Source organism: Battus philenor, unplaced genomic scaffold (assembly GCF_028537555.1).
Source record: "Battus philenor isolate CCGP_79_NKW_IND1 unplaced genomic scaffold, ilBatPhil1.0.hap1 SCAF_27, whole genome shotgun sequence".
NCBI lineage: Eukaryota > Metazoa > Arthropoda > Insecta > Lepidoptera > Papilionidae > Battus > Battus philenor.
The window spans coordinates 662,054-677,193 of NW_027181690.1; the positions used below are offsets into that span (position 1 = coordinate 662,054).

General features: G+C 36.8%; 1 protein-coding gene across 1 annotated transcript in view; it reads left to right on the plus strand.

Annotated features, from left to right (window-relative positions):
* Nucleotides 1-15,140, plus strand: part of LOC137925450 (proton-coupled zinc antiporter SLC30A2-like) — a 57,799-nt gene that overhangs the window by 35,216 nt on the left and 7,443 nt on the right. Inside the window, exons 2-3 of the mRNA XM_068768893.1 lie at nucleotides 3,434-3,562; nucleotides 14,609-14,771. Coding sequence (XP_068624994.1) covers nucleotides 3,434-3,562; nucleotides 14,609-14,771 — 292 coding nt within the window. The remainder of the gene's footprint in view (nucleotides 1-3,433; nucleotides 3,563-14,608; nucleotides 14,772-15,140) is intronic.

Below are 15,140 nucleotides of genomic sequence, written 5' to 3' on the forward strand. Positions count from 1 at the left end.
CTTTTTTATATAAAATTTACATTAGAATATGTATATAGAAACCTTTCTTTGTATTGAATTCACAATTTATTCATATTTCAAAGGCGGCTTTGAAAACCTATCGTGTTTTCTGTGTTACAAAAACGTGACCCGCCGGCGACCTCATGACACACCGAGTACTCTGTTGCCTTTAAGTGCGATGATGGTCGCCGGCGGTCTCAGTACATAATGATATACATAATGTGTTATATTCATTCATAGAATGTAAAGATCTCAAATTTTCACATAGGGAAAGCTTACACTTGATATTTCCATTTGGCACCTGGGGAAGTCATGGCCAAAATAGCTTGGCATTTAGAAGGTTAAATGCATGCTTCCCGTCAAGTACCGCGTGCGAGATGCCTTAATAGACGCAAGCTTTAGTTAAGATATAGCAATATATAGTGCTTTTCACATACTATAGAAAATTGTTTCGAATGTAACGTGGAGATATTATCTCGTCCTCTCCCCCTGTCCACCCCCCATCACCCCACCCCCCTCCAACTGCGTTCAGACAATCGATATACTTGTATTTATAGCCTCACTGTGTCTCATTGGACAAAACCGATATGGATTTTATTGCGAATAAGACGTTGATGAATTTATACAACTTGCCGTACCCGGCGTGCGTTGCTAAGCTACTAGATAAAATAAATTTAACCCTTAAATGCATAACTTTTATTTATACTTTAAAAAAAATATATTTATCTTGCAGATAAATACACTAAAATGCAGGACAAAAAAAAATAAAATGTATATAATATTTTTTAAACTTACTATATACAACACTATGCATTTACTCTCTCATTTTACGTTTAAGTGGTATGTTGCAGTTTTACATCATTATGCATTTAAGGGTTAAAAGAACACATAATTATTTTGCTGTTTTCTTTTCAATTCAAATCAACATAACCTGTCGCTGCAATATATGAAATTTATTCGTATGTGAATGGCGCCATCTGTCGATAATTAGTCTTAGAAACTTTCTCCGGCTCATGTACAACATCTTTGCTAAAGATTATCATATGCTCAAATGCATAGTTTATGATTGTATAAAGGACATACAGACAAACATTCATTTTTATATTTTTTTTATATTCTTCATTGTACACGATAAGATACTTAATATACAGATACAGAATAATATACAGAAAAGTACAATGGGCGGTCTTATCACACAAGGCAATCTCTTACAGACAACCATAGTAAGGAAAAGATAATAGTACTTATAAAGGGTAGTCCACGTGTACAAAAAATACATATTCACAGACAAATGAACATAAATATACATAAACATACATAGACATACATACATACGTATATAACATATATACTTATAATAAATAAGGTTTAATACATATTATTAATATAATACAATAATAAATAAAAACATCTAACTGACTTCGATCAGTATTGGTTTGATTTTATATATATATATATATATATAGATTTTACCTGTCAATTTTTTAATATGGAAGATATCTACATTCCAAAATCTAAAGGCACTAGGCCAGTGTTTCCCAACGTGGGACCCATGCCCCACGGTAGGGCAATTTCATTATTACACGAGTTAGAGACACAAAAAATGTTGTTAAAATACTGCTCTAGCTTTTTGCAAGTATTTTTTTTATGGCCCCCGCTATTGGGAGCCTATCGTACCCCTGTTTTGTTTGGGACAGGGACTTTATTTACAAATAATTTTTCATGGTTTTATCTTTATTCTACACTCACTTTCATTCTTCTCAATTTCTTTTATTCTTTCCTTTTATCCTTTACAATATCTTGCAATTTTTTTTTGTTCTTTCATTCCTTCTTGCTTTCATCGCCTTCTTTTCCTCATCTTTTTTACTAGTAGGTGGCTAGGTACAATTTTATTTCTAATCTTTATTTTATTCTTACATTTCTATCATTATCTTTTAATATTACAGATTTGTTTAGATTAGACTTTTTTCTTTTACATGTGTTTTATATGTGCATTTTAGTTCAAGTTTTCCTATTTGGTTTTATTATTTTTTATTGCATTGCTTACCACCCTGCGAGCAAACGATAGAAATTTTGCTGATATTACTCGGTATGCTCTTAAAGATAAAATCTATTTATTCAAAATTGGAACTTTTAACGGAACTCTTTATTTATTTGACTTTACTCTGCTTCGCTATGTGTTATAATTGTGGAGAATTAACAGTAAGAAACTCAACAACAAAAGATATTTTAAATAGTTTTATAATATTGATTCATGTGTATATATTTTCTAATATATAGCATAAATGAAAACAAAACAATCAGACGACAACACACCAAGTTCCACACATTTCGAGCAAGTAAAAACTCTTGAATGCTATAAGATTTATTTGATAATATACTTTTAAAACCATTTGAAATGTGTATATTTTTACACGTTTTAATTTTTTTTATGTGATACATTTTGACGTATTTGAACAATGTTAAATATATCTTTATAGTATCAATTTTGTTAAAAACATCCCTTAGTTATTGCTTAAAAGTTATACACAGTGCACATTGTTTTTTTTTTCGTAAAATAAGTATATAATTAACTAGATATATCCCTACGATTCCGTCCTCGTGGAATATAACCAAAAAAAATTTTTTTTTACAATTTTTCTAAAATAAAAGTATATACCTGCCAGTATGTCACGTCAAAATTAGATTAAACACTATATTAGTTTATAATGTTTTTATAGCATTTAGTGTTGCTGTATGTTACTGTAAGACAATGCGTAGAAATCTACACAAATAAGTAGAATTGGAGTATCTGTTTGTAATATTAAAGTAACCGCTTTTAACTACATGCATATAAACGTATAGATGGTACATATAACAATATGTATTTTTTAAAATTTTTGTCTGTTTAGTTCGACTAATATCTGAAATGGCTGGACAGATTTTTACGGGACTTATACTGGCAGCTGACGGAATAAAGAGTAACGCTACTTTTATTTAAAAAAAATCTTGAAAAAAAAAGGCTTAATAAACTTAAAAAAATTATAAATTCCATGTAAAGTCGGACAATTGTAGTGAGAAGCGGTTATTATAATATTACAGACATTCAAATTTTATTTATTTGAATAGATAAAGCAGATGTTACAAGAAACCACAAGGGTTTAGGGGGCTGCGTGAACAATACACGCATACCCCGGGACGGGCTATCTAAAATAGCACGGCGCGAGGGAAGACCGCGTGGCGATCCCTAACCGGGATATACCGCGTTCCCCCCTATAGTGCAGAGGGCGATCACCGGGGGGTTTTAGTGGGTAGGAATCCCAAATACCCCTGTCCTCCTCCCAGAGGCGGGACATCTTGAACGTCCGGACGATTTCCCCCCGAAACCAAAAAAATAGGTGTTACAAGAAATGTGGTCGTTGATTTTATTGTATTAACTTGTTTCTACTTCTAGGAGACATACAGCGAGGTGCAAGTGGGGGCTTCATCGGAGCCAGAGCACTGCCACTGGAGGCTGCAGGGCCAGCCGCCGAGCTCCGTGCCCCAACTCCTGGCCGCTCTGTTCCTGTGCGCATTTTTCATGGTAAATACATTCATAAATTTAAAAATAGAATCGAAAAAAGTTTATTTACTGGCCAGTATGTAAAAACGTCGAGGCTTTCGAACGTAGGTGGCGGGTTAGCGCCCATAAAATAATGGAATACAACCTTATATAATTCACACTTGCATTAATTATATAGGACTTCCACTGCCCAGAAACAAATTTCTTTCTAGGCAACAACATCCTTTGCGTACCATAATACCACTCTGTGACAGCTAATCCGCCTGCCAAGTGTGGCGATTAAGATATATATATATATATATGTAGCCTATGTCTTGTAGTTGGCATCTACGGGCTAAAACAAACACGACTGTACTTCGTATATATATAACGTATGCTTTTGAGGGTAGTTGTAAAATGTTTATAGCGAAAACAACGCGCTCGACTTAACGGGCGGCCATATTTGTTTTCAGTTCCCTTAATGAAAATACGCTTTCTTTTGTAATTCGAACGTGTTTTATAGTTGGAAACGCTCGTGTCGGTACTCGGGGAACGAAACAGTTCAACTTCGCAGTGATGTAACGTATTTCTAGTTGGAAATGTTTATATTCTAAATTTAAACCTGCAGGTTATTTGTCCGAATACTGTTGTTAGCTATAGACTTTATAAAGGTTCGTCGAGGTGATCCAGAGAGCTATGCTCGAAGTTTCGCTGAACCAATATGATCGATGAAGGTTGAAGAATTGCTCATATGAAGTGGATCCTTATAAGAAGGCTCAAGGTCGCCCAGAGAGGAGGGGGAGGGGGAGGGGGCTGTAGGGGGACGTAGCTCGTCTGAAGTGGTTGTGAGTGGAACACTTCGGTCGGGGCGGAATGGTCCGTGAACTTAAATTAAAAATAAAACAGAAGCTGAAGAGACGAATTCCTGTTGTACAATGACGTTCGGGCGTAGTGAACCGCTCTACCCGAGTAGAGCTGTGTAGTGTTGATGTTGTATATGCGGGTTGGGACAACAGCGTGGATAAAAGGCGAGCCTAACATGGATTCGGATCCAACCTCGGTTCGACCACGCTGTTCGTGGCTAGGAAGCGGCCGGTCGCCCCCTAAGAACGGGTGTTGTGGCGTGGTGAGTAGTGTTTTGTTTTATTGTGGTTGACGCGATGTCCTGTACAGTGTCTCAGGTGAAGTGGTCGCTGGGGCTGGTGTATATATAGTATATATAGTGTCTCAACGAGAATTCTGTGTGCTTCTGCTGCAGATTTTTTCTGAATAAAGCAGTGCAATAAAATACCCCGCAAAAAATTTATTTGGCACAAAAGTACACATTTTCGCAAAAGGCAAATAAATATGTAGTTGACACTACAATTTGAGGTTACATATAGCACTACTTTGGTGATTTGTTACCGTACGAAATTTCAGGCACAGAGCCGCAGCGCCATCTTTCAAAAAACAGCGAGAACTTATTGAAGGTCCTATATATATATATATATATATATATATATATATATATTCCTACATATATATATATATATATATATATATATTTTCCTACATATATATATATATATATATATATATATATGACATCTCAATTATGCGCATAACATGATTAATAAGTTTAGAAAAAAAAACGCAATATATATACATAAGGTTGCACAAAAAATGATAAAAAGAGAATGAAAAACAAAATAAAAATATAATTGTTTTTTTACCTTTCTCAAAGCTTCATAAAACTATTAAATCTTTTGTTTGCAACTGTATATGACATTACAATACAGTACCACGTAATATATCTAATTTATATGGATATAAATAAAATGAATGTTTGTCTGTATGTCATTTAAAGAATTTTAGCAAAGTTGTTGCGCATGAGCCCGCGAAGGTTTTTATGTCATTCTGTTCATGCTGGTTTGAATTGAAACGAAAGAAGCGGACGAATGATGTGTTCCCTTTCAAATTTATTTTAGTTGGTAGCGTAGCAACGGGCAATGTACGGCTTGTATTGTATTATATTAAAAGTTCATAAAAGAAAAACGTAAATAGATTCTATAATAGTATGAGGTATTTTTGAACGCCTAAGCACGCCTAAGTTAGTTGGTGGACTCTTAAGTTGCACTTGGGAATCTCTTGTTAAAAGATGGTGTTTTTACAATAGAGATTAATTTGATTTTGACATAACAGATTACTTTAAATAATTCTATGTGGATAATTATATATATAAATTACACTTTAGTAATAATCTTTAATACGGTAATATATGATAGAAATGTTGAGTTTTTAATCTCAGTCTTATATGTTTTTACTTGGCAACGTGTCGTCGACCCCAAGTTTCTCCCTTGCCTAACCACAGTGACAAAGCGAAGTGCTTTGAATGCGGACATTGTCCGTAAAGAAACATTGCACCGCTGTCTAGACGTCTGTAGAAAAAGAAAACCTAGTGAATACGGAGCTTTAGTTGGATAATTATTAATAGATAAATATTAGTTTCAGAACAAACCTCTGAATGGTTTGTTCTGAAACCAAAATTCATCGCATGTATTCACGGACTTTTTTGAGAAAATTAAATTTCAGCCGATCGACGCCCTCTACAAGTCATAGGCCTTCAAAGAGCGCCACGATGACCGGTCCTGTGCTGCCCGCAAACTTAACTATGTTGTCGGTACACCTGGAGGGGGGAAGGTGGGGGGCATCCACGCCGCCTCTACCGGCTCGTGGTCTTAATCTTAAGTAAGAAAAGGACCAATATTTAGCCACTTCCGCACATGCAGTAGTAGTCGTGCAACAAAGTGCACCGCCCGCCAGCCCGCTGATAAATGCGTATGCGGCAAACAATGCGAATCACACAACTGCCACCGCCAAATCACTCAACACGTGTTTAACCCCTCAACGGGGCATCTTCAGGAGTTATGTTACACCGATTAGTGCCAAACACAGAGTCACTAATCACTAATATTACTTAGGAATTCCGCAAGGTAACGCCTGATTCCATTAAATACTTTCAGCACTTTTCCATAAAATTTTTATTTTTACCGTCTCGTAACATTTACCTTCATCTTTTATCCATCACAAAGTCTTGCAATCCTTTTAGTGTTTTATTTCCTTCCATACATCAACTTGCTTCCATCGTCTTCTCTTAGATATTAGCCAGTTGCTCCTAACCACGCGATCACCCATCATGCCACCCATTCGCCAGACCGGTGATGACCACTTACAACGTCTGGAATTAACCACATAGCCATTACAAATCCGACACCAATGAAGTTAAGACTACGATTTTATTTTTGTTATTTATATTTGTCACGTGTCTGTCACTATTTTTAAACGGTTTTATTTATTTCGACCCGTACAGAATTTGTTTATTTATTTGGGTCAAAATTTGAAATTGAAATTTAAGCACCTTCCCGTTGTCAGATTGATCTGAAATTTGTTACACACATTTAATTAAGATGACAATACAATATAATAAAATCAATAACATTATAAATCTAAGATGGCCGCCGATACAAAATGGCGGATTACGTATTTTTCCTTAACCCCCTCAATATGGGTATCAAATGAACTAGTAAAACACGATGATTATGTCAAAATTTTAAATTCAAGATGGACGCCGTTCCAATATTGCGGACTAGGTACATATTTTTTCATAACCACCACAATATGGGTATCAAAAAACCGTTTAACTTAAAAGATTTTTTAAATGTATTTATTCATATGGTTTTTTAATTATGGCGCATAAATAATATGTTATGCGAAGCAAACTTTAGAATACATTTCTATGATAAAAACTACTAATGCGGTTGCGTGAAAATTCAAATATCAAATTAAACAATAATAAGTAAATTATTTAAAAATAATAATATTAACATTTTCATTTTAAAATTTTTAATTACAGTATAAAAGCGGTTGCATGTAAGCCCTCCCTTAACACGCCGAGCGCAAGTATTAACGCTCCAGAGTGCGGCGGAGTTAATTAGTTCGATTTCAAACTGAGCACGTACTCACGACAAGTGGGGCTTACATGAACATTACGGTCTGAACAAGTTTTCACTCGTGCTATGGATTTGTTTTCGCTAAACTTTTAACATCCATAAAAGGCTTTATAAAGTTTTTTCGTTTATTTATTATAAAATTTTGTACATTTTGAATTGAAATTGGGATTTATATTTTTTGCTTAAAACATTTCGCTCTTGCACTGCCCATATCAAATGAATTTCCGTGACTTTGACTATGTCATCGGTCTACCTAGAGGTAAGGGTACTCTCGCGGGCTCTACCGGCTAGTTTTGGTCGAAAACCTTTCGAATCAATCGGCTGTCGATTGCACAAGCGATGTACATCATTGACGGTATGCATTTCCTGTTCGGACGTGAAGGTTTCTAGGGTCGGTTGGAACTGTCTCGTGAAAAAATTTTCGGACTTTGTGCCAATTTACAGTATTTACTTTCCACTTACAATTTACATTACTTTCCGGTCCCTCAAATAAATAGTAAAATGGAAGGAATGTAGCGAAGAATGGAAGGCGATACATGAATGAAATGTAAATGAATGATATGAGAATGATAAAAATATGAAGGAAGAAAGAAATTGTGATGTAAAAGAGAGTACGTAATAAAAGACAAAAATTAATAAAATATTTGACACATTAGTCCCTGTCCCGAAAATATAAGATAATGATGAATGATGGAGTAACGAGAGGCCCTCAAGAACGGAAGCCACAAAAATAAAACCCACGGAATCTGCAAATGCCATTTATAATAATAAAGCTTTATTTCATTCCATACAAATGACTTAAAATTAGTAATTATAATTGATAGTTCTGATAATTTTGTACAAGTTTGTATGGACCCCCTCAAGGTAAAAGCTTCTTCCAAAGCTTTCCATTTATCTCTATCTTTGTCAACTTGGAGCCACCCGTGACCTGGTGTAGCCACGATCTCGTCAGCCCGTCTGGCGTTAGGTCTGCCTCTCTCTCTGGTACCTCGTGGTTCCGTCCATATTACAACCCTTTGTGTCCTCCTGCAAATGCTATTTAGGCAGAAATAATTATAGTGTTTTCCTTGTGCACACCACTGTACATCATTTATTTTGAATAAATCAGTGTTTCTCAAACTTTTTGTGCTATGCCTTAATTTAGCTTTTCTAAAATTCTACCGCCCTTCGATGTAACATACATAATTTTTATATTAAATCGAAAGGTTTTAACTAGCGTCGAATCAGTTTTCAAATTGCCCCCCTGTGGGGCGTGGGCTTCCACATTGGGAAATACTGGTATAAATATTTACTAGTAACCTGAATGGTATTTGTGTGTCGTTACCAAACTAATTGGTACGCGTTTCGAATTTTAACGAAATTTTCATGAATCACGACTGAATTTTGCCATGCAGTTTTAAATTCGGGGAAACGTTTTATGTACAGTCGTCGACAATAACATTTAAAATAAATATTTGACATATTAATTTTTATAATTGAATAACATGATATAGTGTATTTTAGTTATTTCCACAGCGTAATATTTTATGGATTGATACTTTGGGGTAAATGTGCGGATATTTAAAAATAATATAATATTTATGTCGTGCAAAAGAGCGCCATCCGAGCTACTTACGGCTTAGGGCTGCGATTTTTTTTGAGAAATCGGTTTAAAGAGGTCAATGTTCATACAGTGGCCTCACAATATATTTATGATATTTTTTATGTTTACAATAATTATAATAAACGGGTCGTTCGTAATGTATTTACAAGAAGGCACTGTGAAAAACTGTCTGTAAATAAGAAAGGACCAATATCTAGCCACCTCCGCACATGCAGTGGTTGTCGTGCATGAAAGTGCACCGCCCGCCAGCCCGCTGATAAATGCGCATGTGTTATTATAGTAATTACACAACCTGCCACCGTTAAATCACTTCGGAGTGAATTTACGGTGGCGGTTGTGTAGTTGGCATTGTCTGTCGCATGCGCATTTACGAGCGGGCTGGCGGGCGGTGCACTTTCATGCACGACAACCACTGCATGTGCGGAGGTGGCTAGATATTGGTCCTTTCTTATTTAGGATGGACTTCCGCAATGTAACGCCTGAATCCATTAAATAAAAACTGTCTGTACCAAAGTTTCGGCAGCAAAAAGTCTTTAATTTATTTGTAATAAACTGAATCAGTTTTTTTTAATAAAATAACGTAAAACGCTATTGGAGTAATACTTATAAAATTCAAAACGCATTTAAAAATAAATTGACGGAAAGGGCTTATTATTCAATAAACGAACATTTAAATGACAAGAATCCTTGGCTATTTCTGATAAAGTGTAAAAATAAAAACACGTATAAATCTGTGTTAAACTTTATTAAAAGATGTGTTTTACACAACTATAACGCCTTGTGAAGCGGAGTAGGGTTGGAAATAAATAAATAAAGAATTGACGGTCAATAAGCGTTCTGTTGAAAGATCCAATGTTGAATAAATGAACTTTATCTTTATCATGTTGAACGATGAAAAATCTGATTTCCATATAGGCCTCACGGTTCACCAAGCCCGGGGCACCCTTGAGCGTGAAGTCCATATATTGCAATGACCATATAAAACGCACATAGGAGTGCCGCGTGGTCCAGTTGCTCTACTGGACGGCATGGTTTTATTATCTAATAGGTTTATTGAAAGGTTATTTCAACATAACAGGTTGTCAAATATCTCCCTTCCGCTTTTTTGCTCTTTATTCAATGCTTTATAAAAAGTGTTACAGTGATCGGATTTAGTTCAAATATGCGCCGTTTTGTTCGATAATCTGTTTCCATCTAGACGGCAACTTCTTAATACCTCCCTCGTAGAAGCCCCCCTCCTTATTTTCGAAGAACTCGGACAGCCACTTTTCACAAACCTCTTTTGAGTTCAACTTTACACCACCAAGGGCGTTCGCCATGGACAGGAACAGGTGGTAATCACTTGGCGCTATATCCGGGCTATAGCGGGGGCTATATATATATAGAGCTCCCGTAGCTTCTGACGAGTCATCAACGAAGTGTGTGGTCTGGCGTTGTCCTGGTGGAACACTATACCCTTCCTGTTGGCCAATTCTGGTCGATCGCCTGCTTCAAGCGGTCCAGTTGTTCGCAGTAGATGGTAGAATTAAGCGTCTGGCCATATGGGAGCAGCTCATAGTGGATGAATTCCTTCCAATCCCACCAAACACACAGCAAAACCTTCCTAGCCGTCAATCCCGGCTTGGCCACTGTTTGGGACGATTCACCGGCCTTCGACCACGACCGTTTTCGCTTGATATTGTCGTATGTGATCCATTTTTCGTCGCCAGTCACCATCCGCTTCAAGAATGGGTCGAGTTCGTTCCGTTTCAGCAGCATATCGCAGGCGTTGATTCGGTCCAGAAGGTTTTTTTGCGTCAAATCATGCGGCACCCAAACATCAAGCTTTTTTTTGTATCCAGCCTTCTGCAGATGGTTTAAAATGGTTTGGTGACTAACTCCCATCTCCTGGGCGATGTCACGAGATGCCACGTGCCGGTCTAACTCGATGTAGTCTATGATTTGATCGGTATTTGTCGTCACAGGTCTTTCGCCGGATGGCTTATCCATGGTGTCGTTTTCGCCGGCTCTGAATCGTCGAAACCATTCCTCCGCGGTTCGAAGTGATTGAGTACCATCCCCCAAAACACCATTAATCTCACGGAACGTTTCTCTAGCGGATTTGCCTTTAACGAAGGAAAACTTTAAAATAGCACGAATTTCGGCGTTAGTGAACTCCATGTTTACACGTCTATAACTGTTGAACGCAATATCCAAACTAATCATGCATAGCGTCGTTTTGTAGGTTATGTCAAGACCTTTCAAATTATGTATAGTATTGCCAGATACGAGCTCTGTAGCGCTTTGTACATAGCCGCGAAATTCAAAAGACAAAAAGGCGGAAGAGAGATATTTGACAACCTTTTATATAATATATATGTAAAATCATACATTCATATATGACATCGATTGTAAACTTATTTAAACAGACAACATGCACTAACAGAAACGTACCAAAATCATTATCAATTTTTTTTATAAATAAATTGCTCTCGTGTTCGAAAATCGCCTGCACTTGCGGATATTACCTGTTCACTTTATTAAAATCAATAAAATTTATCAATAATTTTATTCAATATATTAACAGAAATATGTAGTCAATGAACAAAAATGTATTGCTTCAAACAAAATATTATAAGTGCAGGTTGTCTGTTCATGTGAATTTACAATTGATATTATGGGAAAATTGGTTATTTGATAGACGTAACGGAGAATCAATTGTACCAAAGAATCAATACATTTCTGTATTTTTTGCACATTCACGTGGGTACGATTCCAGACAATGTGTTATTTTGTGAGCATAATAACGAAAACATATTGTTAAAGGTAAAATATATTTATTTATCATTGTAACCTTTAACAAAACTCTTATTAATCAACTTACTATATATATTTATATATATATATATATATATATATATATATATATATATTTATATATATATGACTCTACTCTGCTTCACAAGGTGTTATAGTTGTAGAGAAGAAGCAGGAAGAAAATTCACAACCAAGTAAGGTAGTCATAAGGTACTGGATACAGGCCGCTTTCAACTGGTCCTTTTGGAAATCTATGGGGCAAGCCAGTGGTTTCCGGACTTTTCTTTTATCAAAGTACTCCCAAAATTGAGGTGGATCCGTTGGACTGCATACAGTTATATTTCTAACATATTAAAGTAGCTGAGCTTATACTATTATCTGAATTTCCATATTTGAAGTCAAGACAATATTTTAGTTCTTCACTACTGAAAGCAGGTAAATTTTTGGTCACCCTAACATCTATCACGGTCTACCCGGATCTCTTTGGGAACTAACAGGGTAAGCTTATGTCCAGTAGTGGAATTCCTGCGAATAAAATCAACATAAAGATATCCTTGTCTAAAATCTTATTTTTAATATAAGAGAACATTTATGTTTGCGACTGTACACGTCGCCAATGAATAATCCCAATTCGATCGAATCTTGTAGCATCATTTTTTGTTGTCTTATTTTGTCCCATGTGTACAGTCAGCGCCCAAAAAAGGTTCGGAACAATGACTAATATAAATGGTATCTTTTATATTGGCAACACAATAGTTTTTAATGCAATGCGCAGTTAGTCAGAAACATTCTTTTATTATTTATTTTAATGGGAAATTCCTGTCATATATATTGATACGTGCATTAACCTATTGCATTGTCTATCAGTGTTTCCCCACGTGGGCTTCACGCCCCACAGGGGGGCAATTCGAAAGTGGACTTGACACGAGTTTAACCTGTTATATAGAAAATATATGTTACATAGGGGGCGTAAGGCATGGGACATGGCACGTGAAAGGCTGAAAAATACTGATTTAGATGATTAGTTGACTACTTTCGATGACGAAAAAGTAAAACGTTGGCTTACATTCACCTATCAATGTACAACAATATACAATGATTGACAAAATGTTACATAGGTAGTGTGGGACAGAGATAGTGCTCTACGAAGCCGAAATTAGCCGATTGTGTCTTTCCATAGGTCGATTTGCAATATTTATAGCCGAGTACTGTACGGTAGAAATGGAACTGCAGATGGTCCACCAGATAAATTTAGTAAGTGGTCTGAGAAAAAAAGCCTGGCAACCTTAATCTAGATCAGAGTTCCCCAAACTTTTTTGTGTCGTAGACCCCTTGCCATGTTTTTCCGTGTTAGGTAGACCCCCTACTTACCTGATATTGATTTCCTGTAAATTTATTTGTTTGTTCCACATTCGTATTTATTGAGTGACGAATTGAACAAGTCAGTGCAAGGTAGCGAAGCTCTGAGACTGCGGCTCTCAGGTTTTTACAAGTTCAAAATGTATTGCGACCACAAAGCGAATATCAACATCCTACAACTTACACAATTTTATAAACATATATAATAATTTTTTTACTTCATAGGTACTTTGATATTATAAGATAGTATGATGTAAGTAAATAGGTACTATCAGTGTATGTGTTGAAATTCACTATCGTGGACCCCCATTTTCATTTTATGGACCCCCAATTTTTTTTTCGCTGACGTAGACCCCTTGCAGGTTGTCATAGACCCCTAGGGGTCGATATAGACCACTTTGGGAATTACTGGTCTAGATATTGATAAAGTTTCAGTTATAGCATTAGATTGGGTTTAGATTTCACACTCTCGTGCATTTTAGTATTAAAATTCTAAACGCGTTTCAAGTGAAAAGTAAAGTCGAGATCTCTTAGTAGACGGACTTGGTACATAACTTATGTCGAGGGTTCCTTCGGTTACCTCGACGAGCCGTAGCAAGATTACCATCATCATCAGAAGATCGCTCGATGATTGCTTAACACGTTCACGCCGGTGCGGGCCACCGGTGACCCGCACTAAACTGTCTCATCGAGCGGCACGGGCCACTAACTAACTACTAATTTTATTAAAATATGTGTCGTTGTAGAGTTTCTTCCTGATTCTTCTCTACAAACTTGCGAAACAGTGTAAAAAATAAATAGAAAATAACTTGACGATTATTAAGTAAGAAAAGGACCAATATATAGCTAATTCCGCATACACAGTAGTAGTCGTGCAACAAAGTGCAACGCCCGCCAGCCCGCTGATGCGCATGCGGCAAACAATGCGAATTACACAACTGCCACCGTCAAATCATTCAACACGTGTTTCACCTCTCCACGGGGCATCTTCAGGAGTTTACTCTGTGTTTGGCTGGCGGGCGGAGCGCTTTGTTGCACGACTACCACTGCATGTGCGGAAGTGGCTAAATATTGTTTTTTTTTCTAACTTAGGATGGACTTCCGCCTGATTCCATTAAAGATTATTAAGTGTTCTGTTAAAATTATATATTATCTATTTTATCTTTGTTATACATAGACCTGGATGCAGCAGGCTTTTATATGTATACTCAATCCCATGGCGGCAAATTCGACTGATTTATCTGTACGTCTGTCAATATCCCACAGTTTCTGTGCTTCTATTGTAACGTGTAAGGATGATATAACAAAAGAATCTGATGATCAATTTTGAAATTGCTACAGGTGTGCGAGCTGATCGGAGGTTACCTAGCCGGCAGTCTGTCTGTGATGTCGGACGCGGCGCACATGCTAAGCGACTGCGGGGGCTTCGCCCTCGCTTTGTTCGCGTTCCGATGTGCGCGGAGGCCGCCCAACGCGACCATGTCTTACGGCTACCGGCGCGCTGGTAAGCATCTCCTGGTAGATTTACCGACATGTACTGCTATTATAGTTCTTATAATAATTGCAAGTTGAAGTCATAGCGACCAAAATACGTAAGATGTTGTTGAGGCCAAGGACCCACAATTGTAAGACATAAAGACGGACAGACACCTTGCTAAGATCATAGCTGGATGCAAGCCGCTATTGCAATGTGTAATGAATATTCGAACAAGCAAACACTGCAAATTTTCATAAAGAGACTTCCTCATTTCTCTGCCGGACGCTGTAGATTGGCTCACCTCTTTGAAATCAAGGGGGAGGGGGGTTCCTTAGTCGAAAGGTTCTCTAATGGTGAACACGACAGACCTGGCGCATGTAGGCCTTAAATTAGGTG